This window comes from Myotis yumanensis, unplaced genomic scaffold (assembly GCF_028538775.1).
Source record: "Myotis yumanensis isolate MYYU_CA2020_CCGP unplaced genomic scaffold, mMyoYum1.0.hap1 SCAF_7, whole genome shotgun sequence".
In the NCBI taxonomy this organism is placed as follows: domain Eukaryota; kingdom Metazoa; phylum Chordata; class Mammalia; order Chiroptera; family Vespertilionidae; genus Myotis; species Myotis yumanensis.
Genome location: NW_027223758.1, coordinates 26,312,635 through 26,340,224, shown reverse-complemented (window position 1 = coordinate 26,340,224; position 27,590 = coordinate 26,312,635). Strand labels below are relative to the sequence as shown.

General features: G+C 41.1%; 1 protein-coding gene across 5 annotated transcripts in view; it reads left to right on the top strand.

Annotated features, from left to right (window-relative positions):
• PLCB1 (phospholipase C beta 1) overlaps positions 1–27,590 on the top strand; it is a 638,281-nt gene that overhangs the window by 528,603 nt on the left and 82,088 nt on the right. For all 5 annotated transcript variants that reach the window (XM_070419924.1, XM_070419923.1, XM_070419927.1 and 2 more), the window contains exons 24-27: positions 5,332–5,464; positions 8,000–8,053; positions 11,480–11,699; positions 14,627–14,807. In XM_070419924.1, the coding sequence (XP_070276025.1) occupies positions 5,332–5,464; positions 8,000–8,053; positions 11,480–11,699; positions 14,627–14,807 (588 nt within the window). The remainder of the gene's footprint in view (positions 1–5,331; positions 5,465–7,999; positions 8,054–11,479; positions 11,700–14,626; positions 14,808–27,590) is intronic.

Genomic DNA, 27,590 nt, shown 5'->3' with positions numbered 1-27,590 from the left:
AAAAAGTCATTTAAAAATAATAAACAAAAGACACAGAAGACCCAGTAATTTTGCAGATACAGTTAAAATTTTTGTTGTATATCCTGCTAGCATGTTTTCTACCATGCTTTTTACCAAGATTTTTTTAATTTCTAAAAATGTTTCACAGCCCTAATACTTTAACATGGTTATAGAGATGCCTAATGAGACATCAGTAACACTTTTTAAATTTTATTTTATTTTTTTTAAATATATATTTTATTGATTTTTTACAGAGAGGAAGGGAGAAGGAGAGGGATAGAGAGTTAGAAACATCGATGAGAGAGAGACATCGATTCAGCTGCCTCCTACACACCCCCTACTTGGGATATGCCTGCAACCAAGGTACATGCCCTTGACCGGAATCGAACCTGGGACCCTTCAGTCCACAGGCCGACGCTCTAACCACTAAGCGAAACCGGTCAGGGCTAAATTTTATTTTTTAAATATGCCTGTAAAGAGACAAAAGTCACTATCCAGTGTATCTATTACAAAATATTATTTGGTAATAATTTCCAAATGCAATATTTGCTAAAACATGTCCAGATGTGGAGAATAAAAGCAAATATTTACTGAGTGCTTACTATGTTCCTGGTACTGTTCTAAGCCCTTTAATGTCACAACATATTTAAGTCTTTAAAAATCCATGTGTCTTAAGTACGACTATTCCCATTTAACAGATGGGAAAAGTGAGGCAGTGAGAGGTTAACTTCATCACCCAGTGCCGCACAGCTGGCAAAGAGCAGAGTCGGGATTGAAATGTAAGCAATCTGGCTCCAGAACTCATGTTCTACACCACCACTTCTCGAAGTTTAATGATAAAATGCTGATCCTGACTCAGTGGGTCTGGAGTGGGCCTGGGCTCAGAAACTAACAGGCCCAAGTGATGGGAGAATGCTGTTCCAGAGCACTCCGTACAGAGTAGCAAAGGTCTGTACTGCACCACATTGCACCATGCACCTCAGTAACAAAACCAGCTTTCTAGTCACCTTCAGTAAGGACTAGCCCTCCATTCACTTCCTGTCCCCTGCAGCAGGTTACCTGGATGACTGAGCACAGACTACAAGACCTTTACCTTTGATAGTGATATCTTTTGAACTGAACTTTTTGTTGAGTCAAATGTCAAGATTTCCCCCTTTAAGTCACTGGGTATTATAAAAACTGGTTTTTCAATAAGTTAGGTTTCTGTATACAGATTCTATTTGATCAGATTATACACTGGCTGTTGGCCAAAATACACATACATATCTCCCAACTCTAAACTTCCAAGCCACAAAGGCTACATTCAGTCACCAAGCATCCATTTCCACCCTTGGGGGAAGTTATGGTCTAAGACAGAGTACAGGCATTCCTCGGAGGTATGTTGATTTGGTTCCAGACCACCACAAAGTGAGTATCGCAGTAAAGAAGGTCATAATTTTTTTTGCTGGCAAAAGATCTTGCCTTCAGTTTGTAAAAAAACACATCTGTGAAACATAGTAAAGCGAAGGTAAAAATTGAGGTATGCCTGTACCTGACATCCCAACCTTACTCAGCCCTCAAGGCCAACGTTTCTGTTCTCGGGAGTTCCCTCTATTGTCTGTGTGTATGATAGCAGTGCAGGTGTGTGAGTGATCTCCACATTTTTGTGCCGGAAAGGGAGAGTTGTTTGATAATACTAACATTTCATTTATTTTAAGAGGCCTAGTTTTTAAGTTGTCAGACTTAAAAAGTTGTTCTTATCAGTGAGCTTATAGTTTATTTCCTAATTCAGTGTATGGCACCTTGGGGATACCTTCGAAGGAATTTGATTATTTGAAAAGAAAAGGTCCTATGGTGCAAAAATCCAAGGTGATTACCTCATAAGGGCACAGCAATGAACTCAGGAAGGCCTTGTTGGCCATTTAATTTTTCCAGCAAATAAGCTGAGTCTCGTCCATGGTTCAAGAACTTGGTGATAAAATCAAAGATGAGGTTTATTGGTCATTTTTTTGTTCTCCTTAAATGAAAATCTCCCTCCTCCAATAATAATGTAGCTGAATACTAATTTATAGAAACAATAGCTTCTCCCAGCCCCTGAACTTGAAAGCATCCAATAAAAGTAGGAAGAGAGAGTTTGCCTTTTAGGAGCTGGCCTTTAGGTAACAACACTGTCCCTTTCATTTCTGTGTGGCTTTGGAGATTACAAGGCACTTTCATTGGATGCCCTGGATAAATCTGGACCCCCATCAGGACAAATATACAGTCTTCATTTTTAAAATTTCAGTCTACTCTCAAGAGTGGCTTCCGGTTCCTCTGTCTAAAACAGCGATGGATGCAGACACTTGAATGTTGCCATCCATGCTGTGCCCAATGGCATAGAGATTATAAAAGTGTGACTCTCAAGGACAAAGTTTTCCACTCTGCTTTAGACCAGGGCTTCTCGAATTTTAAACTGGGGATCTTGTTACACTGCAGATGCAAATATATTAGGTCTGGAGCAGGGCACACAATTCTGCATTTCCAACAAGCTTCCAGGTGATGGCGATGCTGCTGCTCTGTGGAGCATATTTTGAGTAGCAAGGTTTTCAGACTTTCTCATGTAGCAGAATCACCTGGATGACTTCTGAAAGCACAGATGGCTGGGCCCCACCTTCAGTTTCCTATTCAGTAGGTCTGGGGTAGACCCAAGAATGGCATCTCTAACAAGTATTTGCCAAATGATTTGGCTTACTTACTATGACACACTCATTCTCACGAGATGAATGCAAAAGGCGGTGTTGGTCTCCGTTCTCTTTGAAGGAATCCATAACTTCTGCCTAACTGCCAATAGTTTATTTCTGCTGAATTCTTTGGAGACCATAACAGTATTTCTAATAAATTAAAGTTGGCTGGAACAGAAACATATATAAGATATATGAAATATTCAGCAGAGCTATGGCCTTTAATCTTTAATCTCCTCCTAAATAAACAACTGCAATTATGAGTAAAGCAGTATCTTTATTTTTCATTCATTGATTCATTTATTTAAGGAAAAATTTTTTCTTATTTTAACATAACATTTAGATGGTTTTTAGTTACAGGATTTTGTCATTAGCAATATATCTATTGATTATATGTGAGCAGGAAAATGTGGATTTATTAATTCACTTATTTATTCAATACAATTTTTTAATACAACTGAGTGTCAGTCACCATGCTGGGCACTATGAACATATATTAGAAGAAAAATTGGATGTTCTCATAGACCTGACTGACAGTTTGGAGGGAGAGACTGACATTAATACAAATTCAAACATATTTATATAAACTACAACTGTCACTAATGTTTCAACAAAGTGAGACTGGGTGAATGCTGATTATTTCTTTAAATTGTGACATGGCTCATGCTGTGTAAAGAATCAGTTGGCTCCATGTTCCAATTGGCTCCAGTTACCGCTGGAGGAACACGCTGGGTACTAATTGCAATAAAAGCCAGAATCATTTTACTTGGTAAATCAAGAAGCTTCAAATGCTGAAGTCAAGAGATGGATTTATTTATCTGCTTAAAGCTGTCTTTTGCTTCTAACTCCTCCTGATAGGCTTCAAAACATAAAAGTTGTGCTATATTTTATTAGGAAAATGTTCAAACATACACAAACCTGGAAAGAATTGTATACTGAACATCAAATAGCAATTGCCTAGATTCTATACTTAAAAATTAAATGCATTTGTTTATCACATATATATTCATCTATCCATCCCTCTATCCACTCATTATTTCATGGGTTTTTGTTGTTGTTGTTAATCCTCACCCAAGGATATTTTTTCCATTGAATTTTAGAGAGAGTGGAAGGGAGGGGGAGAGATAGAGAGCAAGAAACATCCATGTGAAAGAGATATATTGATTGGTTGCCTCCCACATGCGCCCTGACCCGGGCCAGGGATTGAGTCTGCAACCTAGGTATTGCCCTTGACCAAAATCAAAACCGAGACCCTTCAGTCCTCAGGCCCACACTCTAACCACTGGGAAAAACTGGCTAGGGCTATTTCATTTTATATTGATGCATTTCAAAGAAGGTTGCAAATACTGGCATATTTCATCCCTAAACACTTCAAAATGAATGTATCAGGATGTAGTTTTTAGAAATGAACCAAATCTCTTAGAAATTTGGGGCAGATACATTATCTTATTTTATTCAGCTAATAGAAATTGAAGGTACAAATTATATATGTCTTTGAAGAAGCTCTTTCTTGAGGGAAAGACAAAGCCAAAAGACAAAGCCACACTCACTTCTCACACTTATTCCAATAGACTAGATTTCTGCATGATGAAACCCAGAAAAACCGGTGGCCTTGCCCCTTACCCATCTGATGTCCAAATAGAGATGCTGTTATCCTAACCACTACATGGAGGGACTACAGTTTTTAGATGACTTTGGCAAGGACAGCATGACCCAGAATCTCCAACAACCCAGTCACACATTTGGTATTTGCAAGACCCTTTACTTACCATACTAACCACTCAATTAAGTTCTGTAAATTTTAGTGTTCTATAGTGCTGTAAAGTTTTGTTTTGATTTTATTGAATTTATTGGGGTAAAATTGGTTAACAAATTATGCAGGTTCTAGGTATACACTTCTACAATATATCATCTTTTATTGTATTGTGTGCTTATTTTTTTATTGCTTGATCATCACATTCAATTTTCAAAGGGCAGGATGTAGACTTATTCAATTAGCATTTCAAATAGCATCTCTTCCTCTGTAAAACTTGTGAAAATGGCTTTTCCAGTTATCCTTTTATTATTACACTTACAACATATTTTAAAGTCACTTCTGTTCAATTTTTAAATAGGAATAATATAAATATTACTCTAAAATAAAATTTTGGTTTAAAAAAGTCTACTTGTGAAGAAAAATGTTGTAATACTTTAGTTGGCCACTAGAGGGCAGGAGCCCCCTTCTGCTGTAGTTAATTTTGCACATTTTTCTCTACTTGTCTAAGCCAAATTCAGTGCAACTGAAATACTAGCTTCTGAACTTTCTTTCCTAGAAATTTGTTTACTTGGATCCTAAGAGTCTCTCCATTAAATTGATAAAATTGACATTTCTAGTTCTTTGGTTTCTGTCATAATTTCCAGTGTTATGTGAAAGGATTCCGTGCTTATTTTACTCAACTCATAAGAAAGAATATTTGGAAAAAAGGCTAGGGAGAAATAAAGTCACAAGAACTGACTTCCACTGATTCCTTGAAGTGAGACAAGGAATTTCTTTTTTTAATTTCAGCTCAAATACAATGCTATCAAATAGTTTAAGAAAGTAATAACAAAACAGTAAGAAATATGGGAAATGAAAGGATGTTTACCATTTTAGCCTGATCCTGGGGAAACATCGTCAGAAGCTCTGAGTGAAGCCGGGACGACTCCAGCAGAAAATGGAGTAAATCACACTACATCCCTGGCACCCAAACCTCCCTCCCAGGCCATCCACAGCCAACCTGCTCCAGGTAAAACCTCAGAAAAGAGAGCTGTAAAACTTGACAAACAGCCTCTAATTTGTTCGTGCCACAAAGGAGGTAGCATGATGCAGTTTCCTACAGTATCATGTGAGCAAGGGCACATGGACTTAGAAGGATCCAGAAATGTGTGATAAAGGAATGAATGAATGAGTGAATGAATGAATAAATGAGTGAACAAATGAAATAATGAATGAATGAATGAGTGAGTGAATGCCAAGAAAGACACCTAAGTGCTCATCTGGCTCTGCTGAGGACTTATGAAGCCACAACAAAATATCACCCAGGTTTCTGGTGTCTTTATTTAGTGGTGGATTATGTCTGCTGGCAGTCTAAAAAGATTTAGACTCAAGGGCCAAAGGTTGTTTTACAGGAAGAATAAAATGCATAAAGTTAAAAGTGGCTGTTTTACAAACTTCTTGTAAGCAGCTATGCTTTAGAAGCTCATTCTTAGCTCTTCCTCACCAAGTCAAGGCTCCAACTTACTTTTCAATAACCTTGAGCTCTCCTCAGGTGCCCAGCACTCTGCTAAACCCTTCATGTGGATTATCTCATTGAACTCTTAGTCTCTGCCTAGCAGTGTAGATTCCATGATTGCCCCATTGTCCGGGTGACTAAACTGCAGTTCTGGGGTGACAAGGTGCTTCTCGAAGGTCATATCGCCAGGGAAGGGTGATGTCCAGAATGGCACAGTCCCCTATGATCCTAAAATACTTGCTTTCAACTTCTGTGCTCCTACCAAAGCTACACTCATGTCTCACTTCTCAGGAAAATCCTTTGATTTCTATGCAACTAACTTCAACGTGTTGTCTGAGACTGCTTTAGGCAACTACAATGGTACACATGTCCTATTTCCCCAGGATATGGTAGGGTTCCCAGGTTAGGCTACAGTTTGATGTTTCCTTTGCAAAGAGCCTGGGAATAGCATGTACTTAATAACTTTTTGTTGAGTTGGTCAATAAACTGAATAAAGGGAGAGGGATTTTCTTCCATGAAAGTGTGGCCTCATGTCTCCTCCTTTCCTCCTCATGCCAGTGCATGCCACCAATGCGCCCAGACTCTTTATTTGGGAGGGGAGGAGTATTTCTCATGGGGGAGAATGAGGTTTTGAAAAGAACAAGTCATATTAGATGTGTATGAGATATGACTGGGCCTATGCTTTCAAGAAAGTTGTTGAGATCAGTGACAGTGAGACGACTTGGTCAGGAACAAGAAGTGATATTTTCAAATGAAGATTTTTATATGGCAAATACAAAGTTTTGAGTGCTTCTGGAATATAAGTAAGTCATTTAAATATGTGAGTGATAATAGCCTTGTGCTTTTCTTTTTTAAAATTTTGTTTTATTGCTTAAAGTATTACAAAGAGTGTTACATATGTCTCCTTTTTTTCCTTTTCTCCCTTGACCTTCCCCTGGCCTCCCCTACTCCCCAGTTGTGCTTTGCTTTTGATAGTAGAAGAGCATTTAGACTTTTTTTTTGGGGGGGGGTTGATTTCATGTTTTGAAAAAATTTGACATACAGAATAATTTTTTTTAAATGGAACAGACAGCATTACAAAAATGATTTGCACTTCTCTGATGTTAACATCTGTCAGAATCATCGTATGACTCCCAGGCCAGGAAATCAACCTTGGCTCAGCACCCTGAACTGAACGACAGACCTTGTTTGAACTTCACCCGCTTCCCACTAATGTCTTTATATTACCATCCCAGGTTCCAACTCAGGATCCCACACTGCGTTTAATGGTCATGTCTCCTTATTTTCCTTTAACCTATGATGGTCCCTCAGTCTGTCCTGTCTTTCATGACCTTGACACTATTGAAGAGTACTGGTCAGGTATTTTGCAGAATAGCCCTCCATTTGGACCAGCCTGATGTTTTCTCATGATTAGGTTGAAGTACTACATGTTTGTCAAGGACATCACAGATGTGATGTCATGCCGTTCTCAGTGCAGCATGTCGGGGGAACCTGGTATTGATGTGTCTCCTCACTGGTGGTGTTGGAGCACTTGGTTAAGGTGATGACTACCAGGTTTCTCCACTGAAAGCTATGGTTTTCTCTTTCATAGTTAACAGCTATATTGGGGGAGATACTTTTAGATGATGCAGCTACCCTGTTTCTCCTTAAACATTTACCCAGTGATCTTGGCATCCACCAATAGAACTTGTCTGCAACAATGATTAGTGCCAACTTGTCAGCATTTGATTTTTAAAAGAACCCTTGTCATTCTTGATTTTGCCAAAAGGTGGCAGTAGCATTGCCTAAATTGAATTTGTTGCTGGTTTTTATTTCAAGTGGAGGGATATACTTTTTCTCTATAAATGGAACATATAGATTCACATTTAATTATGTTTGCCTCAAAGGAACAAAAGGAGAACATTTCTTACAAGTTTTTGGAATAATTTTCTCCCCAAATTTGTAATTTCTCCACAAAGAGATTTCGACTCAAGGGCCAATCGTTGTTTTACAAGAAGAATAAAATGTAAAAAGTTAAAAATGCCTATTTATTTTATCTTTTTATTTCAGGCCCTGGAAAGGCACCTGCCAAAACAGAAGATCTTATTCATAGTGTTTTAACAGGTAAATACCACCCTTTACCCGGAGGAATTAGGCAGCTGAATATGATAGAGTGTAAGTATTTAGAGCAGTGGTTCTCAACCTTCTGGCCCTTTAAATACAGTTCCTCATGTTGTGACCCAACCATAAAATTATTTTTGTTGCTACTTCATAACTGTAATGTTGCTACTGTTATGAATCATAATGTAAATATCTGATATGCAGGATGGTCTTAGGCGACCCCTGTGAAAGGTTGTTCGATTGCCAAAGGGGTCGCGACCCACAGGTTGAGAACCGCTGATTTAGAGGAAAGAAGGCTTCCCTCCATCTCTGAAGATTAACATTATTCATATTTCTTCTCTAAAAATACTTACAGATACACAGCCCTAGTTGAGGCCACACTACATGATGTGATCACAGAAAAGTGACCATCCTTGGGCGATAGGATCCTATTGATATAAAAATAATATAATTTCACAAGATATCCATTTTAGAATCTAAAAATTGTTTCATCCTGGAAAATGTGGCCCAGCTAATAGGAAGGCATATCCTCCCAAAGTAACAACAGTAAACCATCGTTTAGAAATACAGAATATGATCCATTGGTGACCACAGAATACACAGTGTTGGAGGACTGTGATTCAGTTGGGAAATATTTTATATTTGGTTAATTTCATAAACTAGTGGAATTGGCACAAGCTTTCTTTAATACAGTTAGCCATACTTAATAAAATCTGAAAAATGTTTTATACTCGGCCTAATATACAACAGAAATGCTCACCAAAAACAGCACTCTTGGGAAGAGCCCCAAACTGCGTATAGCCCAATGTCCGTAAACAGTCGGGTGGATCCACACATTGTGTTACAGTCACAGACTAAACCTGGCTTCAACTCTCGGAATAAATAAACCACAGTCACACACAACATGCATAAAATTCACAAGGACTGTGTTGAAGAAAAGAGGCCAGACACGAATGAGCACATTCTTTATGATTCCATCTATATAAAGTTCAAAAACAAGCAAAACTAACTCATGCTGTTGGAAACACGGATTGGATTATATTTGATGGGGAGCAGGAACCAAAAAGAGGGCCTCTGGCATCTGATGATATTCTGATGCTGTTCTGAGTAATGGCTGTTGAAGCTTGCTCACTTTGTGAAACTGTATAGGCCTTTATCTTTACGATTTATATATTTTTAGGCATGTATTTATGTTTCACCAAAATAATACATAAAATATTCATAGAAAAAATTACTTCAAGAATTTTTTTAAATATATATGTTTATTTACTTCAGAGAGGAAGGGAGAGAGAGAGAGAGATAGGAACATCAATAATGAGAGAGAATCATTGATCAGCTACCTCCTCCTCCACACCCCTAGTGGGGATGGAGCCCACAACCAGGGCATGTGCCCTGACTGGGAATGGAACCGAGACCTCCTGGTTCATAGGTTGATGCTGAACCACTGAGCCACGCTAGTCAGGCAACAATGTATTTTTAAAAACATGTTTTAAAGATTTAGTTCCCTGGGTAACAAGTTGACACATACAACAAGAGATAGAAGTGTAAATAGAGCATGATTCCAGTGTTATTTAAAAATAAATGCATAGAAGAAAGGCCAAGGGTCTGTACAATAAACTAACAGTGATTATCTCTGGATGGCTTGTTTATGAGTGATATTTGACTCTTTATATAAATGAACATTATCTGTATACTTAAGAGCATATTCAAATTACAACCTTTCATACACAGACTTTTTAAAAAGTATTTTCTCTGGAATTTTTTTAAACACAGGTTGGAACATCTTGAACCCTGTTGCTACTTGCCATAGCTGATGTGCTACACACTGTTCTTAAAGAAATGGGATTGAATCTGTCACCAAAAATGCAGCAATTCCTTGGGACTATAAATTATTAATATAATAAATTACTATGCAATCCTAATGAGTCTATTTGGGCCTGAGGGAAACCATTAAATAAATGTACCTGATTTTCTCACTAGCCTCTTTATCCAAAGGAATCTAATGTCAGGAGACTAGACACATTATAAGAAAGGGAAGCATATTTCAATTGCTTAAAGACCTCAGCATTTAGGAACATCAATTTGTATTCTGATTTCAACATTAATTCACTAGCTATCTCATCTTCTACTCAGGTCTGTTGTTATTCATGGCATAGGTATTCTATTTCTGAATCTTTTGACAGTTCTATTTGATAACTTTTTTTCTCCTCTCAGAAGCAGAAAGTTCAAATCAAAGAAAGCATGGAAACGTGAACTATGACTTAATCTAGGTCCAAAGAGGTGGCAATTCATTGCAGTTAGGACATCGTCAACGTTAAGGCACTCGCTATTCATGGATGGCTGAGATAAAAATTGCTGGCACACTGTTATACTCCGTTGACTATAAGATCCATCTTAATTTCAGAAATGTTAACATATTTTTAAATGCATTTTCTAGAGTTGACCAGATATGTCAATGAAATTCAGAATGTCTTAAGGTCAAGTTCTTTCACAGTAAATGAATTCCCAGCAGTGGATAAAATATGTAGCCATGTAATGGTGCCACTGGGAAAATCACATTAATGGGCTTTCCTTCACTTCATTGCTTTATACTGGAACACTGATAAATGTGCAAGCCTACCACGTCTGTACTGTGGATAGTGCCTTTTACAGAGGCTGCTCTAGAACCTGAACAATCATTAGTGAAGCGTCTACAGGCACACTGCCAGAAACTGTGCTAAACACTTGGCAGCAATTCTTCTATTTCACCAGCACAGTAATCCTGAAAAGTAGGGAAGCCTTGTGATCCTTAAGGTGGATGCTATTGGTGACCCGCACAGATCCCCTTTACCCGCCGGCGGACCCACCCTCAAGCTGCAGTGAGCGATGGCTGACAACAGCTCAGAGCTTTCCCTGCTCTTAAAAATTGCTCTCAGCCGAAAGGAAGCTTCCGCTCTAGTAGGCTCTGCCTCCCCCCACGGACTATCGCAAATATGCAAAATGCTGACCCCCTTGCCTCAAGGTGAGGCCGACTCCGTGGTACAATTCACACTCCAGAGCGCCCAGTTGGGTCAGGCAGGAGCCAGCCTCCATCGCTCACATCACCTTTAACTGCTTCCCCTTCCCTGTCTGCTGCCCTCACTCCCCTCCTCCTGAGAGCCTGCCTCTGGGAAACACATGCACCGGCTTGCTCCTCTTGGGCTCTGTTTCTAGGGAGCCCAGACTTTAAAAAAAGTTACAAGTGAATAAATTGAGTCTTTGAGAAATTTGGTAACATTGTCACAAAGTTAGCAAGTGATGGAGCCACCCTGAAACCCACTTAAGCTCGACATCAAAGCTCTGCTCTTAAGCTCGGGTCGGCTAGGATCAGACACACAAGTTGCTACTCCTCTCTACGTCTGTCTTTTCAGTCCTTCCATGTCTGTTAGCTTTTCTGATCTTTCGTTGCAGAAGTGGAAGCGCAGACTATTGAAGAGCTAAAGCAACAGAAGTCGTTTGTAAAACTTCAAAAGAAGCACTACAAAGAAATGAAAGAGCTGGTTAAGAGACACCACAAGAAAACCACGGACCTTATCAAGGAGCACACTACGAAGTATAATGAAATTCAGAATGATTACCTAAGGAGGAGAGCGGCTTTGGAAAAGACAGCCAGAAAGGACAGTAAGAAAAAGTAAGTTGAATGAGTACGATTTGTTTGATGGCATGAGGAAGAGAGACATTTATGTGGATTTTTTTTCCTGTTTTGTACTGTATTTTGCACCTCAACCACTGCAAGATGGAAAGCCACCCCATTCCTTCCATTATGCATCTCTTCTGTCACCTCAGCTCAGTTTTGCTTGTGGACTGAATTTCTTGATGTGACTAAATTCTGAGAATAGATATGCAGGGAGTCCTATCCATGAGTCCTAGCCTATGAGCCCAATATCAACTGGCTGACTTCCCATAATACAGCGGCCAACCTAGTGGGTATGAAATTTTTCCATGTACCTAGACCCTAGTTCAGTGATGGCGAACCTTTTGAGCTCGGCGTGTCAGCATTTTGAAAACCCTAACTTAACTCTGGTGCCGTGTCACTTATAGAAACTTTTTGATATTTGCAACCATAGTAAAACAAAGATTTATATTTTTGATATTTATTTTATATATTTAAATGCCATTTAACAAAGAAAAATCAACCAAAAAAATGAGTTCGCGTGTCACCTCTGACACACGTGTCATAGGTTCGCCATCACTGCCCTAGTTGAAGAGACAGTTTGTCATACAGAAAGAAGTTTCACCTGTTCTTTGCTGCCCCATCGTTAACCCACAAAGCCCTGCACAGGTAACCCTAGTGTTTGGATCCAGAGGTCCAAACGGCTCCAGGCACCCAGACTTGACGTGGAGAGGCATCTCACACATTTATTCAACCAGTGTTTATTGAGCACCAGCTGTATGCCTGGAGGACACAGCAGTTAACATGACCTACATAATTCTCACATACAGTAACTGATGTGGTCATGTGGGAACCATGTGAGCATGTAAGCTACCTGTCGGTGAGAGTTGGAGGGCTGTTCTACATCCTCCCTTCCACTTCTTTACTGAGTAATCTTATCTTGATGCCAGGTTATAGAGAGAGGTAAGGTGCCTATTTTGGATCCATATTGTGAAAACAAGATTTAACATGTGATTAACTTAAAAGCACAATCAAAACCCTGTACTAGGGTTTTAAAAAGCAGCAAAACCTTTATTTCTAAGAACTGGAGCTGCCGCACAAGCCATCTGGGTGAACTTTTGTCCCTTCTTCAAGGAAGAAGCTGAAAGCTAATGGCATTAATATTTACCTGCAGTTACATAAACAGTTCCAGTAAAGCTTGGCCTAAAACTTCTCCTAAATTCCTATTTTAGTGATATGTATGTAATCATTTATTTATTCACATATTTATTTACTTATGTCTTATTCTGCAAACTTCCAATAGAGCGTTGAAGTTATTTACAGAAGACGGGTGTAAAAATCTTACAAAAAGCAGAGAAAGAAAAACAACATACACACATAGATACACACAGACTGAGTGATTACCAGTTTTTTAGGCCTGCTCTCCAACACGGGAGTCATTAGCCACAAGTGGCTATTGAGCCCTTGGAAAGTGGCTCATAGAATTTGAAATGTGCTGTAAGTATAATATAAATACCAGATTTCAAAGACTTTATTTAAAAAGAAAAGAATATGAAATAACTCATTTCTATATGAACCTACCACATTGATTTTCTTTTAATTGCATGTTGAAGTGCTAACATTGGGAATGTATTAGGTTATATAAAATATATTATTAAAATTAATTTCACTCATTTCTTTTTACTCTTTAAGGTAGCTACTAAAAATTTTAGATCACATATATAGAAAAAAATTAACTGTGGCTCATGTTGTATTTCTACTGGATAGCACCAACCATTTAATGCAATTTCAGTCCTTAAACATTGAATATAGCTCTTAGCTTCTGAGAAAAGGAAATATGGGTTAGACAATTCTCCTCATCTGATTAAAGGAAACTTGCTTGCTTTTCCAAGAGAGACAAACATTTTCCTGGTAGTAAATTATAGAATTCATCTCATGGATCTTAAACAGGCAACATTAGGCAACAGGGGATATTTTCAACTTTGCTTTTACAAAAGATGCAGAAACCTTGTTCCCTTGTTTATTTTCTAATACTTCCCCTCAACACACAGATGGAAGTCCCTAAGCATCTAGCATCAAAGGGCACAGTCAGGAAAGCTCCTTTTAAAAGGCAAAGCCACTGAAGCCTGATCATGTCTGCCACCTCCAAGCCTCCTTCATACACCTTAAACTTCTGAAAATAACTCAGCAATGAATGGATGTAATGTTCGTTAGATTTGTTTTTTATTCATATATCCATCATCTCAACTGAGCTTTCCACATAATGTGTCGAGCAGATCATATATGGGTAGTTTCTGTCCAGATACTGGCATGCATGGTTCTGTGCTGTAATTGTCTGTTTTTTATAAGCCTCACCTGAGGATATTATTTTTATTGATATTTAGAGCGTAGAATGGAGAAAGAGCGAGAGAAAAAAAAAATTGTTGTGAGAGAGAGACACTGTTTGGTTGCCTCCCCACCTGGGGCCAGGGATCGAACCTGCAAATGAGGTACATGCTCTTGACCTGGAATCAAACCCATGACCCTTTGGTCTAAGGGCCAATGCTCTAACCACTGAGCAACCAACCAGGATTCTTTGCTGTACTTAAGACCTTGCTTTCCCCCAGGTGTCTGTCCTCAGGTGAGCAGCATTGCAGTACCCTCCCCTTGCAGTATCCTTAGGCACAGTGTCTCAGTGAACCTTGGCTTCCTCAGATGTTAACTGGAGATAGTCATTCTCCTCGTTGCATTGTTGTGAAAGCCTTTTGTAGTGTAGAAAGTGCCTGGCACATATTGAGCGGTCACAAATGTCTTGTCCTCGGCACTTCAGCCTGTACTTGAGGTGGATTATTGAAATATTTATTTCCAAACACAGTGCTCTCTGTAGGAGGAACCCTGGTGAACCACCTACCCTCCACCATACTGTGACCTGCATGTTATGTGAGTTAAGCTCTGTTTCTCCACAGATCAGAACCCAGCAGCCCTGACCACGGCTCATCAACCATTGAGCAAGATCTGGCTGCCCTGGATGCCGAAATGACCCAGAAATTAATAGACTTGAAGGACAAGCAACAACAGCAACTGCTTAATCTTCGACAAGAACAGTATTATAGTGAAAAATACCAGAAGCGAGAACATATTAAACTGGTAAGCCCAAGAAACGTGGTTTATGTTTGTATGGCCGGAACCCTATTTTCTTTAGAAAACTTTTGATGAAAACTTTGAATAAATTAAAGTTAGACTGTGGCAGATGTGGCTGCGCCTTCCTGCTGCTTCCTTCCCCAATAATATTATTTTGATGCCAGGTTATTGAGAGAGGTAAGATATGTTTTTCCAGGTTATAGAGAGAGGTAAGATATGTTTTTCAGATCCATATTATGACATGATTTAACACATGATTAACTTACAAACAATAAAAACCCAGAACCTGGGTTTTTTAAAGCTGAAAATCATCATTTCTTAGAACTGGACATGTCTAGTGTTCACCACACTAATATTTTATAATTCCCTTCTTCCAGCATCTTTACCAAGCTCCTCTCTGCTCCTGAATGAGGCTATGTTTTATTGCTTTTATTTTCACTGACTTATTTGGGGGTTATAATATTTTTTTGAGAGTTTTGAAATCTCACAAGGAACTGGAAAACACTTTTAAAAGATTAAGACCATGCTGCTAATAAATGTTCACTTTTATTGTATCTCTGGGCTTCTCAAGAACTAAAAACAATTATACAGCCTACTAAATGGTAAGCATGGAGTGTTGTCTACCCAATTGCTCAGGCTCCCAATGAAATAAAATGCCATCATCTCTGTTAATGATCAGTTTTATCTTCCAAAATGTTTTCTCGTGAATTGTGACATTTCCTCCATTGTTGTTGTTGCCTTGACACATAGTAGGGACATGAAAAATATTTGGTGATAGGTAAATTAAATGAATCAATCAATAAACTAGCCTTGAAAACAAGCTTGTGCCCCAAACAAAACAAATGAGTTAGCTTCATAGAAATTAGTGTCCCCGGAGGAAATGGGTTCTGAGAGGTGTTTGTATGACCTGTCCATTTCCTGGTTGAAGGTGGGTCCATGTAAGAGAGTTCTGAGGCAGTTTCTGCTGGCAGGTTGGCTATCTGTGGGTGGTGTAGCTGGATTAAAGTGCAATTCTGTTGTTTGATTACTGATTCCCAATGACAATATGCCAGTGAGTCGGTCTAAATTGCAGGAGGAGCTAATCAAAATCAGATTCCACTTGGTCAATTATTGTCAACTTCAGCCTGCGTCAGAATTACCTAGAGCAGTGGTCAGCAAACTGCGGCTCGTAACTGGTGCGGCTCTTTGGCCCCTTGAGTGTGGCTCTTCCACAGAATACCGGCTCTTCCACAAAATACCGACTTCTGTGCATGGGCCACGAAGTTTCAATCGCACTGCACATGCATGCCCACACGTGGTATTTTGTGGAAGAGCCACGCTGAAGGGGCCAAAGAGCCGCATGTGGCTCGTGAGCCATGGTTTGCTGACCATGGAACTAGAGGGCTTGTTAGAGCAGATCGCTGGGTCCCAGCCTGAGTTCCCAATTCCACAGATCGGAACTCTCAGAAGGCCTCTGATGCTGACGCTCCTGGTCTAGGGACCACACTTGGAGATGCAGGATTTGTCTTTTATGAGCTCCACATGATGGGCCCCCTTGTTTATGAACTGTTAAGCTAAGACCTGAACCATGGTGCAGCAGTTGAGTTTGATGTAGGGAAGGGATTGCCTGGGACAGAACCCGAGAAAGTCAAAGTGAAGTTTAATGGGAGATAGTGGCTTTGGGACCCACTGCAAACACTACCATCTGGCTTTCTCTAGTGCAGCATCCCTAGTACTCCAGAAAATAGTAATAACATAATTACTGTGTATTGAGCACCCACCATGGGGCTATGCACTGTGCTAAGCCATTTACAGGAACTGCCCAATTTAACCCTCATTGTAACCACTGGGTTTTGGTACTGTTGTAAGCCCATTTAGCAGATTAAAAATCGTACCGAGAAATGTAGTGACTTTCCCAAGGTTTCACAACTAGAAAGTGGTGCAGTTGGGATTTGAACCTTGATCTGCTGACTCTAGACTAGAACTCCTGCTTTAAACCATAGTTCAGGTGCTTCCACTAATTCAGATGCCAAGCCAACGTTATGATAATGACCTCGAATCTATGTATCGACTTGTGAGTACACGGCCAACTCCTTCATTAGGATGATTGGATACTGTGCCACTCTCTCTTTTTCTCTTCTTTTAAAAAGATATTTTATATTTTATTTTTAGAGAGAGAGGAGCAGAGAGGGAGAGAGAGAGAAATATTGATGTAAGAGCAAAACATTGATTGGCTGCCTCCTGCATGCCCCATTCAGGGGATTGAGCTGCAACCTGGGCATGTGCCCTGAACGGGAATCAAACTGGCAACCTTTCAATGCATGGATGACACCCAACCAACTGAGCCCACTGGCCAGGGCTCTCTTTTTTATTTAACAGATTTATTTCACATACCATGCAATTCACTCATTTAAAGTGTACAGTTCAATGGTTTTTAAATTGTGGATTTGGAGCTCAGATAAAGCCCCAAACACTGTGGGGCTTTGGACACACACATATGGGCCTTTGTTAAGAGGGCTCAGCCCAAAGACCATGGATTTAGAACCAAAGTTTATTTGAGAGCTATTGGGGAGCATCCGCAATATACACGATATGCCTTCTAGCTGATGTGTGTATCAGAACTTTCGGTCAACTCCATTTCTGCTGGAAAATCTTTTTAGTGAAAGGCACGCAGAACTGTCGGTTCTATCTTTGGTTGTGGTTCTGAATTATGAATAGGCCTTTTAGGCTAAATTAGACAAATGGAAGTGTAATTAAAAAGTCAGTAGGCCCCAGGTAAAAAGGAGTATTTGGGTGATGAGAAAAATTAAAACAAGATATTTTATCTTCCAAAATTGCTTTGGGAATTAAATACACATGTATCTTTGTTAAGGCTTTTCAAATGCCAGCATCCACAGTTCAAGGATCTAGAAAGAAACCATGGCATCGGTAAGCTACCTGCTAAATATTCATAAAAGAGTAAATGTTTACAAAAGCTCTGGTAGACACTGGAGATAAAGATGAAGACATGGTCACCACACACTGAGAGAACATATGTTACAAACAATTATATTACCAGGTGAATAAATGAAATAATAAAGGTCTCAACAAATTGATATGAAAATACACTTGTGAGAACAGTTTGTCTAACTGTGTACACTGATAAACACCAGGGGACTATTTTAAGGAATTGTTCATATTATCAGGGAGGTGTAAAATGCGCACCAAGTGACATAGACTATACCTTCAGAGGATTTTTTTATACATGCCCACATAAGGATCTTCATCTTTAAAATTCTATATCCAAATAGCTCTGCAGTCTGGTTCCTTCAAGTGAATTCCCACCCCCCCCACCACCACTCATGTGGCCCCACCTGCTAAATCACAATTTGCATTTTGAGAGGAGTCCCAGGTGACCTGTTACACATTCAAGTTGAAGAAGCGCAGTTTTAGAGCTATCTACCCTTACCTTTGCTCAACAAGACTAGAATGAGCCTAAAATTCCATTTAGTTGAAATGGGAAAAAGAACTGCTGACTACTGACAGCTGATCATCAAGCTGGATGAGTATCTATTGGTGCCCAAGTCGCAGATCCTATGGAAATCGCTCCTGTGATTTCCGGCCTAAATTCATAATAAAAGAAAAGGTTACTTTCAGGTGGAGGTGAGTGAAAATGAAGACATAAGTTTCTCAACCTTATTTAAGTTCCTGTGCTTCCTAAAATCTTTCCACAGAAATAATGAGGATCTGTGGACCCGAATTAAGGACCCCTGTACCAAAGAAGAGCTACACACTTGAGGAATTGGCTGTAATTTGTTTATCTGTTTTCATCAACTGCCAAAGGTTGACCCTGAGTTTTTCCCATTCAGTTAGGGTTAGATTTTAATTTTGAAGTGACTTTGCTAAGTGGAGAAAATTCTGAGGGGATCTCCCTGAGGATTTCTCCATCACTCTCAATCAGCCACAGCATCAGAATTCAAGGCTTGACACCCTCAGCATAGTGAGAGGGGCTTTTGTGGTGATGTCCATGGGCCGCTCCTCTGTCTCAGCAGTGCCTGGCCTGACATTTTGTTTTCTCATTTCTTCCTTCTTGGTAGCTTTAAGAAAATATTTCCTTGCTTTCTCTCAGTCACCACTCTCTATTCGGTGCAGAGGCTTGTTTAGTTTTGCTTTGCATCCCACCTTTTCTCCTCTGTTGTATTTTAAGTCTCCCACATGTTCTAATCCCATTCATGTCTTCCTTCCTTCCTTCACATCAGCATTAATGGCCCATGTTCTTCTTATACATCCTCCTGCCTGTCCCAGCAGCAATCATTTGTGGCTCCAAACCCACACTAGTGCCCATCCACCTGAGTTCCCCAGTTTCTCAGTCCGGGTGTTTCACAGTGAAAGCTCTGGGTGAATATTGATCAGCTGTGAATAGATGACCCATAGGGTTGGAAGTGGTGATGAGTGCAGGTCTTGTCTCAAATCTCATCATTTCTGGCCAGTGCTCCCCCACTGGGTAGCTGTACTTCCTCATTTGTCCATTGAAGATAAAAATAATTCTTACTTCATTAAACTATAAGAAGGAATAATGAGGTAATGTACAGAAAACATTGCTTTAAGTGCAAGCCCCCCCCCCCCCAACTCCCACAATACATGGATTGGCTAAGAGACCTTGAGTTCAAACATAAATGTGTATTGCATTTTCTGACATCCTGCTACAGCCTGAGGGGTCTCATCCTCTTCCTTTTAATGATTTCTATCAGCACCATTTGCTGTTGCTGCCTGTCTGGGAGCCAATCTTGAATTATTTCCCTTCTGTGGCTGCCCGGCTGAGGTCTATGAACCAGGAGGAATTGCAGTGTCAGGAAGTGTCGCTACTGTAGTTGTGCTAGTGTTTTCTGTCTTCCTCCAACAGTCTGACTTGAACATAAGGTCATTTGTTTTGAGAAATCACAATATAATTTCCCCCAAAACTTCACATTCTCTGCCAAGGAGGAAATGACAAATAAATAAAAGATTTTATTAATGAAATAAGGAATGAAATAATTGTCAAAATGTATTCTTATGTGTCAGTTTTCCTGATCATCATTGGGTAACCCTAATGGAGTTGCTATTTTTCTTTTCACGTCTGTGTATATGTATTTGCACACACACACATATGTATATGTATATGTATATAGCAACATATATGTAGATTGTATATATCTACAGTATATATTTACACACATACACATATATGTATGTATATGTATATGTTTACATATACACATATTTCTAACTGTATATATAGTTAGAAATGGTATTTATATACATATAAATTATAGTTAGAAATTATATTAATCTTCACTTGCATTCCTTTAATTATGAGCAAAAATAAGCATATATATATATGTATATATATATATATATATATACACATACATACATATAAGTGTGGGCAAAGGTAGGTTTACAGTTGTCAGTATGCAAAACACAGTTTATACTTGTATTATTTATTAATTGCTGTATTATTTTTCATATAATCTACTGCAAACCTACTTTTGTCCACTCCTATACATACAAATGTATGCATATATATATATAGTTCTCGCTATGTATATTTACATAAAATATATATTTATATATACGTATATTACATATATACATATATTTCATATATGTTAAAAATTATATATTACATTATGTTATATATAATATTCATATATTACTTATATTATACTAGAGGCCCAGTGCATAAAATTCATGCCCAGGGCTGGGGTGGGGGGTCCTTCAGATCAGTCTGCACCCTTTACAATCCGAGACATCCCTCTCGCAATCCAGGATTGCTGGCTCCTAACTGCTCACCTGCCTGCCTGCCTGATCGCCCCTAACCGCTTCTGCCTCAGCCCCCCCGCCACCGTGGCTTTGTCCAGAAGGACATCTGGAAGATGTCTGGAAGACGTCTGGTCTATCCGGTCTAATTAGCATATTACCCCTTTATTAGTATACTAGAAGCCTGTTGCACGAAGATTCATGCAATAGGCCTTCCTTCCTCTGGCTGCTGACACCGGTTTTCCTCTGGCACCCAGGACCCAGGCCTTTGGTCCAGCTGCAGTGAGACTTAGCTTTTCCCCTGCAGCCGCAGCGAGGCTTGGCTTCTCGGCTGCAGCCGCAGCGGAGAAGCCAAGCCTCTTCAGTCTTCAGTCTTCAGTCTTCAGTCTTCGCTCCAGCTGGAGCCTTCAGTCTTTGCTCTGCCTGTGTATGCAAAGTAACTGCCATCTTTGTTGGCTGGTAGGAATAGCGGAGTGACACAAATTTGCATGTTTCTCTTTTATTAGTGTAGACAGTATACAAATATTACATGTATAGTTAAAAATGATAAATACATGGTTATAAATTGTATTCATTTTAAATCATATTGCTTTAATTATGAGAAAAAATAAGCATATTTATGTGTGTTTATTGGCCATTTGTATTCCTTTCTCCCACAAACTGCCTGTTCACATCCATTGTCTATTTTTCTGTTGGATTGTCTCCTGTTTTTTTCACCCACAGAGTTCATACTGTATCTTTTTATTTATTACTAGAGGCCCGGTGCACGAAATTCATGCACTGGGGATGGGTGGGGTGTTCCTTATCCCAGCATGTGCCCTCTTGCAGTCCGGGACCCCTCCCTTGTTACTGCCCACCTGCTTGCTGCTTCCACCGCTTGGCTTGCTGTTCCTTAGTGCTGCCACGAAGGCCTTGGGTCTGCTGGATGCCGGGCCTGTGGGTTTGTGTCTCTGATACCCCCAGCAGCCCCAGCACTAAGGTGGCGGGCCTTGGGGCTGCTGGGTACAGGACCCCCGTTGCGTGTTTGTGTCTTCTATCAGGCCCCCAGCAGCCCCAGCAGCCCCAGCACCACCTAAATAACTTAAGGGAAACTTTATTTAGTCTTCTTTTAAAAGCAATCTAGTTTAAAAATGAGTTGCAGTTAAGACAGAACAAAGAACATGGTACCTAAGAGTGAGATAGACTGACAGGGGAGAGGCTGGGCACTGGTCAGGGGCTTACATGCCAACTGTTCTCCACCTGGGAAATGATGTAAAATCGGTTTCTTTAGTTTTCTGCTTAATGGTCTTCTCCAGCACTGAGGTCAGAGGAGCCGCCTTCCAGCCCGTAGGCTGCTTCTCAGAGTCGAAAATTTCACCATAGGCCTCTGCCTAGGACAGGACCTCTGAACCCCCAGGGTGCATAAACACACAGGGCTTCCATCAGGCTCCGCTGATCCCAGGCCAGGAGGCCTCTCAGCTCCGCTGATCCCCGGGCCTGGAGGCCTCTTGGCTCCGCTGATCCCGGGGCGGGGAGGCCTCTTGGCTCCGCTGATCCAGGCGACCAGGAGGCCTCTCGGCTCCCCTGATCCCGGGGCGGGGAGGCCTCTTGGCTCCGCTGATCCAGGCAACTGGGAGGCCTCTCGGCTTCGCTGATTCTGGGGGCCAGGAGGCCTCTTGGTTCCGCTGAAACCCGGGCCGGGAGGCCTCTCAGCTCCGCTGATCCCTGGGCCAGGAGGCTTCATGGCTCCGCTGATCCCGGGGCCGGGGAGGCCTCTCGGCTCCTCTGATCCCCGGGCCTGGAGGCCCCTTGGCTCCGTTGATCCCTGGGCCTGGAGGCCTTTCGGCTCCACTGATCCCGGGGGCCGGGAGGCCTCTTGACTCCGCTGAAACCCAGGCTGGGAGGCCTCTCAGCTCCGCTGATCCCGGGGCCAGAGACCTCCGGGCTCTGCTGATCCCCGGGCAGTGAGGCCTCTCTGTTCTGCAGCTTCAGGACTGTTTGGCTTCTCTCTATCGCTTGGAGCCTGAGTATGCAGATTAACTGCCATGTTTTAGCTTCTATAATTAAAACATTGTATCTTTTGGAGCTGTTGCTTCAGGAGCTCAGAGCCCCGCAGCTGCAGGCGGGAACCTTGGTTTCCTCTATCGCTGGGGCAACCAAGCATCCTGTTCTCAGCTGCCTGGCTGCCTGCCGCCATCTTGGCTGACAGTTAATTTGCATATACTCACTGATTAGCCAATGAAAAGGGTAGCGGTCGTATGCTAATTACCATGTTTCTCTTTTATTAGTGTAGATTTTAGGAAATTGTGCAAGTTAGAAAGTATAAAGTATCTACACTAATAAAAGAGAAACATGGTAATTGGTGTACGACCGCTACCCTTCCCATTGGCTAATCAGCGTATCCTTATGCAAATTAACTGTCAGCCAAGATGGCGGCCGGCAGCCATGCACTGAAGTGAGCAGGGAGGCTTGCTTCCTCCAGGAACTGCAGACTCCAACGTTCCCCGCCTGCCGCTGCCTGCCTCTCAACTGCAACTCTAAGCAACTATTACTATGTTGCAAATAAGAAGCTAAACAAAACTGGCTTTCAGTCAGCCCCGGACCGCAACATTGTGTCCATGTTTTCAGCAGCGAGGCCTCAGAGCTAAAGCTGGCCCAAAATTAAAAAAAAAAAAAAAGAAAAAGAAAACAAGGAGCGGTTGGGAGCTTTTAGTCAACTGCCAGCGGGAAAACAGCCCTCAGCCCCTCAGCCAGCCTGGCCAGGCACCCCAGTGGGGACCCCCACCCTGATCCAGGACACCCTTCAGGGCAAACCAGCCGGCCCCCACCCATGCACCAGGCCTCTATCCTATATAGTAAAAGAGTAATATGCCTCCCGGCACCGGGATCAGCGGAGCAATGAGGCATCCCGGCACCGGAATCAGCGTGACAGGGGGCAGCGCCCAAACCCCCTGATCAGCCCTGCTCTGTGCCTGATAAGGGGGGAGCTCCCCAATCCCCCGATTGCCCTGCAGCTCTGTGTGTGACAGGGTGCAGCGCCCCAACCCCCTGATTGGCCCTGTTCTGTGGGTGATAGAGGGTGGCGCCCCAACCCCCCTCCACGGGCCTTGCTCTGTGTGTGACAGGGTAGAGCCATAACCTCCCCATTGGCCCTGCCCTGAGTGTGACAGGGTGCAGCGCCCCAACCCCCTGATCCGCCCTGCTCTGTGTGTGACAGGGGGCGGCGCCCCAACCCCCCTATCGGCCCTACTCTGTGAGTGACAGGGGGCAGTGCCCCAACCCCCCTGATGGACCCTGCTCTGTGAGTGACAGGGGGAAGCGCCCCAACCCCCTGATCGGCCCTGCTCTGTGCGTGACGGGGGTGGCACCACAACCTCCCCATCAACCCTGCCTTGAGTGTAACAGGGGGCAGTGCCCCAACCCCTCAATCAGTCTACCCTGAGCGTGACTGAGGGTGGCATTGCAACCTCCCAATCCGCCCTGCTCTGTGCATGACGGGGCGGCGCCCCAACTCCCCAATCGGCCCTGCTCTGAGCCTGACCAGGGGCTGCACCTAGGGATTGGGCCTGCCCTCTGCCACCCTGGAGCAGGCCTAAGCCAGCAGGTCATTATCTCCCGAGAGGTCCCAGACTGGGAGAGGGCACAGGCCGGGCTGGGGGACCCCCCCCCCCCTGAGTGCACAAATTTTTGTGCACTGGGCCTCTAGTGCTTATATAATTCACTCACCCATTTAAAATTATTGAAGGTCTACTCTGGTCCTCATACTGATGAAGGGATTCTGTGTGGACCGAATGTCCTAAATGTGCTCCTGCCAAGGGGCTTACAGTGGTTAGGAGTACAATTTGTGGACTGAAACCTACTTTATACCCAGATTTATCAGTCACTATTGTTGCATAAGAAACACCTTAAAATTTATTGGCTTAAAACAGTAACCATTTTCAGGGGTGTGGAACGTCCAGCTCAAGGGCCATATAAGGTCCACAAAATCATTTGTGCTGGCCCTGTCAGGGCATTAGGGGTGAGTTAATTAAATGTTTGACCAAATATAGCAGGCTAATTTTTAAGTTGATAAATGTTTGTATGGTCCAGGAATAATGTTATAAATATCCAAATGGCCCTTGGCAGAAAAAAAGGTTCCCCACCCCTGAAGCTCTTGATTCTGTGCAGCAATTGAAGTTTAACTCAACTGGACGGTTCTTCTGGTGTTGGCTGAGCTCACTTATGTGTCTTTGGTTCAGCTGTCAGTCACTTAGGGGCTCTACTTCTGGAGGTTGGCTGACCACCAGCTGGGTCAGCACAGATGCCTGATCCACATCTCTCATCATCCCACAGGAAGGCATCCAGCTGAGACGAGTGGAAGAGAGCGAGGTCTCTAAAGAGGTCTTGTTTCTTCTTCCTTTTTTGACCAAAACAAGTCATAGGACTTGCCCACATCCAAGAGATAGGCAAATCTCTCATTTAGGGGACCTGCAAGTTATATTGCAAAGAACATAGATACAGAGAGCAGTGGAGAATCAGGGCCTTTTAAAAAAAATTATTCATCTACACACAGCCCTCATCATTTGGAAATGAGATTCAGCCCTAACCGGTTTGGCTCAGCGGATATAGCGTCGGCCTGCGGACACAAGGGTCCCAGGTTCCATTCCGGTCAAGGGCACGTACCTTGGTTGCGGGCACATCCCCAGTAGGGGGCGTGCAAGAGGCAGCTGATCGATGTTTCTCTCTCATCAATGTTCCTAACTCTCTATCCCACTTCCCTCCTCTCTGTAATAAATCAATAAAATATATTTAAAAAAAATAAATCGGAAATGAGATTCAATAAAACCATCCATGGAAACTTAACACAGGGCCTGGGACATGGTCAGCATTCCCTACCAAAGGACACTTCGCACAGGAGTTAGAGTGAGTAGACATAACTTCCATTTTTAATTATGAAACTTTAGCTAAAACTGTTCACTTAGGTGTCTGCATTCTCATTTGTAAAATAAAAAATTCTATACAACAGTGTCTGTAAAGTTTTCCTCTGACTGTCATGCTAGTTTTACTTAAATCATTGAACCCAGAAATGATCCAGATCTCTGACCTTTCGAAATAATAATTAGGGATTTCAGCTTAAAGCAATAAACATTTCAACTTGGGTTTTTCTCTTGTGTGTGTGCACAATATAAATCTTAATATATTTTTATTTGCTAATTGTTGACTATTTAGGTGAGATTAAAGGGGAAAAGGTCAGTAAACAGAACCATCCCCAAAGGCTAAGGAAATAATAGTTTTGACTTGTATCGACTTACAGAAGGCTTAGGGAACGGAAGAGATTCTGCTGAAAGGAAAATTCCAAAATAGAAGCCACAAGTCAGATAATTTAGTTTGTGCCCTCTGGAACTACAGCCCTCACTGCATCCCATCTGGCAAGAGGAGGGTGCTGAAATGATATATTTTGCATTAAGGAAAAAATAGCTGGCATGCTGTGGCATTTATCTTCATGGGCAGCTCTTCTGGGTCTAGCTTCCAAATGGACTGTTGAAATATTAAACCCATGATTTATTGCTTTTTTAGTTATAAGCCACAGGATAAATCATGTATCTTTTAGCCATGTCTCCTGTCATGATTATTTGAAAAGCTCCCATTTGAGTACTATTGCCACTTTCCCATCTGACTGGTGGGTAATAATTACTATTTTACTCATTCTCAATTAAATGGCCTTGGCATCTTTTAGAATTCTGAAGGTTTATCCTAAAATTTTAGTGGTTTGTGTTTTCTTCAATTGATTTAATGAGATATAACAATCTCATGGGGCTTGATCAGATGCAAACACTTTCTCATTTTCTTCTATTTTAATCAAGAAATCTATAATTGCGCCCTGGCTAGTGTGGCTCAGTTGTTTGGGCATTGGCCCATGCACAGAGAGGTTGCCAGTTCTATTCCTGGTCAGGGTACATGCCTGGGTTGTAGGCCCAATTCCCTGTAGGAGGGAGGAGGTGTGCAGAAGGCAGCTAATTGATATTTTGTTCTCACATCAATGTTTCTTACTCCCTCTCCCTTCCTCTCTCTCAAAAAATCAATACAATTTTTTTAAAAAAAAAAAAAAATCTATAATTGCACTGTTTATGACAAAACACCAACTTTTCAATAACTCTTGCAAGTACCTTCATTAGTATTTAGATTTATAAAGGGATAATACTTTGCTCTATTCTAAATTTTTACTTAAAACTATGAAAGAATTATTTTCAGTGTAAGTACTTTTATCATAAAAGTTGCCTTTATCAATAAAATAAATATCTCATGGCCATAAATACTTACTTTTTATCATTTCAGGATATCTTAAACCATTATTGAATTCTAAAAACATTTATAGCCATAGAATAATATAATTTTACAACTAATTAAAGGAATTTTAGTGCTGAGTTAGATGTTATATTTTACTGATGAGGAAATTCAGAGAATTGAGATGGCAAAACCCAAGCATCATCTAGGCTGATAAAATGAGATGAAACAACCAGAACTCTTTTTATCAAATTTCTTGATTTTTAAAAAACATTTGAAGATATTTCCAGTTGATAGCCTTGTAAAAGAATATCAAAAATATCATTCAATGGAGTATGTTACATTGGTCCATTTATATTTCTCAGAAAACGAAAAAAGCTGACATTTACCTTGGCAAAATTTAAATGTGAAAAGTAATTTTAAATGTTATACATGCATTGAGCCAATTTATTGACATTGACTAGGAGTCTTTTTCATTTTATTTCTTTGCACAGCGAGAATAAGAAAATTCAAGGATCTTTGAAATACTTAGGTTCAAATAAGCTATAAATTTTGTTTAGCTATAGAAATAAAAAAATTCATTACGTATGAAAGAATATCTCAGAGAATGATTAAGATAATTGCCCTTTTGATCTAAGAATTTCTCTTCCTCCTGAAAAGAGAAGAGAGAATGCCAGCTCCACGTGGACAGGGCCTGTCTGTGGCTTCAAAGTTGGACCATCCACCCTAGTCCAGTGTCTAGTGCTGCCTAGGTGCTCAGTAAACACTCATTGATGAATGAATATTTCT